This window comes from Rhea americana, unplaced genomic scaffold (genome assembly GCF_003343005.1).
Source record: "Rhea americana isolate MKP2758 unplaced genomic scaffold, rheAme1 scaffold_370, whole genome shotgun sequence".
NCBI lineage: Eukaryota > Metazoa > Chordata > Aves > Rheiformes > Rheidae > Rhea > Rhea americana.
This window is the reverse complement of record NW_028186502.1, coordinates 340,931-347,196: the sequence shown is the minus strand read 5'-3', so window position 1 is coordinate 347,196 and position 6,266 is coordinate 340,931. Positions and strand designations below refer to the sequence as shown.

Sequence of the window (6,266 nt, the reverse complement as noted above, 5' to 3'; positions counted from 1 at the left end):
AAGCACGAGCCTGGGCGGAGCGACGCGCCTCGACGCGGAAGCAAGCGTGCAGCACGATTCAGAGTCGGCACGGGAGCCGGCCGCGGGAGCCTCTTCCGCTTTAGGCCGGGTTATCTGGTAACGGTGCCGCGGTACGGCGCTGATCAGCGCAGCGCAGCGCTTTGCCGACTGAGCTCGAGAGGAGGCTGCGACTCGCTCCAGGTCGCGCCTGTGCAGCGCCCGGGACCCCAGGCCCCAGGAAGGACTCCACTCACGCCCCCGCGACGGGGCCCCCGGCGGGGCCGAGGGGGCGGGAGGGGGCGGCGGAGCCCGCGGAGCAGAACGGGCGCTGCAGAGAGCCGCCACGGCGGAGGGGCGGCCCCGGCCCCGGTCCCGGTCCCGGTCCCGGTCCCGGTCCCGGCCGCGCCGCGCATCCCTCCTGCTCCTTGCCGCCTGGAAGGCGCCGCCGGCGGGGCCCCGGCCCGCGGGGACGCGCCCTGTGCAAATAAATGCAGGTTTCTTTGGCAGTGATTTCTCACTTTTTATTTCATGATCAGTATTGGAAAAAAGTTGGCACGTTACAACTCGAAGCAGATTGGTACAAAGTGACAGCCACGAACATCTGCAGAGGAGTATAAAAGGAAGCGCTACGGTGTCGGCGTTTCACGAGAACTTCACCCTTCCTGAAACCTTTTCTTTGATGCCAGGAACAAAACTTAGGCAATTTAAATATCTAGCGGCAATCTTTTTAAAGTAGGAATATTAGTTAAAACAGACTTTTTTTTTTTTTTTTTTTTTTTTTTTTTTTTTTTTTTTTACAAGCCTCATATCAGAATTCACAATACTGTTCAAGGTTAAATAGCATCTCATTTGTGTTAATACCATTTTTGACACATTTAAAGCGCAAGTTACAAACCCAGTTGCTTTGGCATTTGAAAAAAGAAAGTTTTGATATAAGAAACAATGTTGTGTGATGTTTACTAGGGTGACCATGGATTTGAAAGCATTTACAACAGTTCTTTCAGATTTCCTGCTTATAACCGGGTATGTGAAAATGTTACTCAGAAACTGCACAATCAGGAGAAATCCACGTAAACCACAGATGCGGCTTCCTAATAACTTATTACTGCCCCGAAYGACGCGACGGGGAGAAGCTGCCCCGACCCAATACGAGGCCGCCCAAGCCTCGAGGAGGCGTGAGGCTCCGTAGTGGCTTTAAACAGGCTATACGTTATTAGAGCTACGCAAGAAGCACGGATCTGTATTTCAAGTCTCCGGATAAACTGCTTAATTTTAGAAGCCCCCGCACTGCAGGATGCACATTTACTTTATACGGAAAAGTTTAATAAAAATCACCTGCTTGCCACTACGCAAAGAAGGCTACAGGTGCAAYGTTCCTGATTATATTAAAAGACTAGAAAAAGGTAAGAGCAGGAATCAAAGCACGTGCTTCAGAGATTTCTCCTAATTGTCCAGCCTGGACCTGAGTGCTCTCAGACACACTCTCCAGTTAATCTCTGTTAGCCAATAAATTGCTTTCATTTACAACAAATAAAATGTGATAAAAACATGTTTGCGGTACTTACTGCGTATCACCTACCATTCAGGCATGCCCCAAATTATGTGAAGACACTTCTGGCTTTGAAATATGGTCACTCTAGTATTATTACTAAAGAAAAACCATGAATGCAACTTTTGCAATGGAAAATGTCACCACAACAGCAGTTGGGACTGGATGATAACGATGCAGGAATGAGATCTACACAGCTACTTAGCTCTTGACTTCAAGTTTAAAAAACTCAGAGTTAACAAAGGAAAATCCTTCGAATTCTGACTGGTCAATGTTCCTGATGACTTCCTGGTCGGGAGGTGTTAAGACGGGTGGATGGCGAGTGAAAAACCGGTCGAAGTTTTCAGCACTGCGTCCACACTATGAGAGGGGAAAAAAAGAACGTATGGTGGGTGGAGAAACAAAGCAAACGGATGCGGTCTGCAGCAATCCCCTCCCGTTCACGCATTGCAGAGCAGAGTATTTCAATGTAGCAAATGACAGAAAACAAAAAGGTGCAAAACACTTATGAATTTTGTTAATTGCAAGACGATGTTTTCTCATGGAATAGCCAGAGACTGACAAAAGCTCTGGCTGTGGCATGGCAAGTAATTGCAGGAGAGGAATGAGATGGGAGAGCAATTACTTGCTGTCGTATCCCTGTCTACATGCGATACTGTACCTTGTCTCAGGCTGCGCCAYGCACGGAGCAGATCCTCCTTTGCCAGAGAGGCTCACCCTAGGGTTCCTCCCATCTACACCCCTGTTCTTCGCCACCCTTCCTGACCRGGCACTGGAGGTTTCTGCCATGCCCGGACCACTCAGATGGTTCTCCTTGCTCCTGCTTAAGGAGAGGGCCTTCGGCAGAGCTCCTCCTGGTACAYCACTGCTGGCTGCACGCTTAACGCGGGCAACGCGGTTGTGCTACTGGGGAAGTCCTGGTCTGCTCCGTCCCTTCCCAACACGCTTGTTAGACCCGGGCAGGCCGCTCGGGCAAGGCGGCCGGGCAGCGGGAACGACCGCCGGGTCCGTGCCCGCGGAGGAGGATCGGCTCTACCCCGCGGCGGCACGTCCCACCTCCGGGACGGGCGTCCTCTCCCGCCGCCGCAGACCGCTAACGATCCCTGCTGCGGGCGGGCRGGAGCCCGGAGGGCCGGAGCGCTCCCTCCGCCAGCAAAGGCGGCCGAGGGACGCCGGCGGGTCCCGGCTGCCGGCCACGGCGGCGCCGGGCGGGAGGACGTCGGGAGCCAGCCGCTCACCGCCTCCGCTGCGGAAGGGACAGGCCGGAGCAGGGAGACGTGCCAAGCGCTTTATTTAATTTTCCTYGCAATCAAAACGAAGGGTCCTACAGCTACAGGTGCTGCAAGCGAGTTTCTAATACAGTAACATCAGCAATAACGATTTCCAGGTGGATACCGGGTTATTGCAGCAGTCTGTGGGAATTCTTACTGGACCATTAGGAAACGACACGGTTACAAATTGTGCTCAATTACTACCCGTCACATGCATGTCACATCCTGCACGARCCGCGGTTAATGGCTTTGCTTTAATGGTTGGTGAACTCTCTCTCTTATCGGAGCTGCCACACAAACAACGCTCTCCTGGCTCTACCTCCTCAGCAGAGCTGCAGAAGCCAGCACCTCGCAATCCCTCATTTCTCTTTTCTCCTTCCATTTCCCTACGGAGAGCACAGGCTTCAAGTGCTGGGACAATTTTTCCTAGTATTTAACTTTCATTTGCTGAGGAAACAGATTTACATTTTTAATAAACGTCGGACTGCATATAATAAAATATTAAAGACAAATACACGTAAACGGCAACATTTCCCCGTTCCTTACTCTGCCAGAGAGGAGGTTTCAGGGAAGCCAACGCGAACATCCATCAGCCTTCCAATGTCATGTTCTTTTGGCAGCTCTTATTATGTTCTTATAGCAACCGAGTGAGACTCTTATTATCCGCAAACCTCTGAAAAGTTCAATGGATAATGTTTGAGCTGGCTTTAACTCTAGCTAAAGCAATGCTGGAAGCCTGCGTGTCCAGCCTGGGAACCCACCCTCCGCATCACCGTGCCCCTCTCATGGCTTGTGAGTCCATGCCTCAAGCCAACAGCCCCTTCCTAGTCCGGATTTGCCTGGCTTCTGCTCAAGTGTGGAGTGCCCCTCCAGGAACAACCTTTGGGAAAYGTCTGATTGAAAGCACAGAGTCCAAAATGAAGGAGGACTCTGCGAAGAGGGTGGCAGTCCCTGCACCAGAAGACATACAGCCCAGAACAAAAATCAACAACAAAACCCCGGTAACGAAAGGGGTAATGAAGCCACAAGCAAAAAGCCCAGACGAGAAAACGTGCAGCTCGTTGGCTGCTCTTCTTGAACAGCCCAAGTTCTTCTGCCTCTCCCATCCCTGACTGCTCTTTGCACCCCAGCCCACCCAATTCCCCACATCTTTCCTGCTGAATACTTGGTTCCTGGGAGCAACGCGTGGATGCAAACTACCCGGGATATGTCCACGTCCTGGCCAGGGGACTCTTGACACCATATTCAGAAGTGGCGAACATTGACTTTGGGGGTATTTCCCCTCCCAGTTACSCCAGCTGTCGCCCGTTCCCAGCCTGTCGCCCTGCGGCGCTGGGAGCGGTCTGGAGGTTTGGCCCATCCCAGCCGCACGCCCGCGACAGAGGCRCCAGTGCAGCAAAAGCCCCGAGCGCCTTGCTCGGAGGAGCCCTAACGGGGATTGCTTCGGCAACACACCTTATTTCCAGAAGCCTCAATAGTTATTGAAAGATAAACCCCTCTCTAACGCAGCAAAACAGCTAGAAGGTTTGTACATGTCCGGAAACTAAGGCAACGAAATCACAAGGTTATCTCCTGATGAGCTGACCGTTCCCCAGATAAAGAATTTGAACAATATCTATCACAGCTTCAGTTTCTTTGGGAAGAGCTGGTCGCTACTGCAGACCGTGCAAACAAGTACAGTGTTAGATTCTTGCAAAAGGATGTTTTAGATGTTGGACATGTTAGCATCAGCCAAATGGCTGCCTGAAAGGCATCACATCAGCWTCAAAATAGAAAATACAAATTCACAAAAATGAAGTTGCCCGTTCCACGCAGCCTGGAAGCTAAGATGATGAAACAAAGAGACATGGGCTTTTCTAGGCCATGTTGTCACTAGTCTTCCCTCTTAGCAGTGAAATAAAATAAACTATCAGCAAGACAACTGAGAAAGTCTGCAATGCTTAAGGTTATCGGTGCAGTCATACGCAACATAGCAGGGTTTACCTGCTAATAAGCAGCTCATCTGCAGATTCTATCAACTCCCAATATACAGTCAAAGATTTACAGGGCTTTGAAAATATAGCTGTCATTGCCCATTAGCTTCATGAGAACTTGGTGAAGAGAYGCAAGGCAGTTCACATGTGAAATGTCTGACAGCACCAGCCTTGTTTTTGCTATAAAGAAATGAGCTGTCTTAAAAAAAAAATCAAAAGAACCAAAATCCATCATAAAGATTTAAAAACTAATCCTTGTGAAGTGCTTCCAGTTATTGGGATAAAAGGTACAAATGCATTTTTAATATGTATATTGGCAAGGAATAATTCTCACCGTAATGTTAGAAAGCAAAAATATTTGGATGGAAAATCTTTCAAGTTGCATCAAGGTTCATGTCCAGCTTTGGGAAAAGGTAGTTTTACTCCTGCAGACTTTCTGTTCTGATGCATAAGAACATTGCCCAGTCAACAATCCAAAATATCACACGCCCTGTCAGAGTCATCACACAGATAAAATAAATACTGTAAGAGCTGGAAACCGTCCAGGTTTATGGAAGACATGCAACCCCAAACACGAAGTTTCGAGCTGTTACCATACATCTGTGCTGCCTCGGCAAGGCAACGACAGCTGAAATGACCTTGGAGAGCTGCTGCACCGCGGGTTTTACACCAGCGATCTGCCTCCAGAGGCCACCTTCTCCGTGGAGCCAAATTCAGCTGCCACGCGCCGTGTGGCCGAGCAACGACGACGGCTCCAGCCGCCCCCGGAGCCTGGGGCGGCTCTGAGCTGCGGGGCCAGGCACGTGGGCCCCCCTCCCGACCCAACCACTGCCGCAGCCAGTTGGCAACTGGAAACCCAGCAATGTTTTTCCCAGCGGCCAAGGACCAACGCTGCTGGCGTTTCAGAAGCCAGGCGCAGCCTGCACCCACGACGAGGGAGAGGAAGGAGGACTCGGACCGCTCCAGGCTGCAAATGGTTGCTATCTGCGGGAGCACCATCTTTTACAGCTTCTAAAATTAAGTTCCTCTTTAAGGGGAGGGAGACATCCTGCATGCATTTTTACATTTATCTAAAGCCATGTTGTGAAAATTCCGCCTCATTTTAGTACTATATTAATGTACAGGCATCACTCCATCCTGAACGGGGAAAGGGGGAGGGTGGGAATTTATCTTACATAAATCCCCAACGTGTCCTGTCTAATATTTATAGCCAGCACAGAATGACTTTTTTGCAGCTGCAGAAATAAAACTGTCAGCTTAGAAGATAGCYTTTTTATTTTATCAGTTTCTAGCTTGATTTCAAATAGAGACAAAAGGCACAATAAAATATTTTCCATTGATCCCCGAGATGCAATCGAGGATCATAAAAAGCCGAGGGCGGCTACTCTCGCGCCGAGGCAGAGTCCTCTCCGTCCCCGAGACGAGGAGGAGCAGAGGGCCGAACGCGCCCCCCACGCGCGCTGGGGGCTCCGG

At 50.4% G+C, this 6,266-nt stretch overlaps 1 protein-coding gene across 1 annotated transcript in view; it reads right to left on the bottom strand.

The window, feature by feature from the left end:
- Positions 1 to 761: 761 nt before the first annotated feature.
- The window catches only part of PRKCB (protein kinase C beta), a 112,581-nt gene continuing 107,076 nt past the window's right edge, over positions 762 to 6,266 (bottom strand). Inside the window, exon 17 of the mRNA XM_085312929.1 lies at positions 762 to 1,909. Coding sequence (XP_085169055.1) covers positions 1,751 to 1,909 — 159 coding nt within the window. The 3' untranslated portion in view covers positions 762 to 1,750. The remainder of the gene's footprint in view (positions 1,910 to 6,266) is intronic.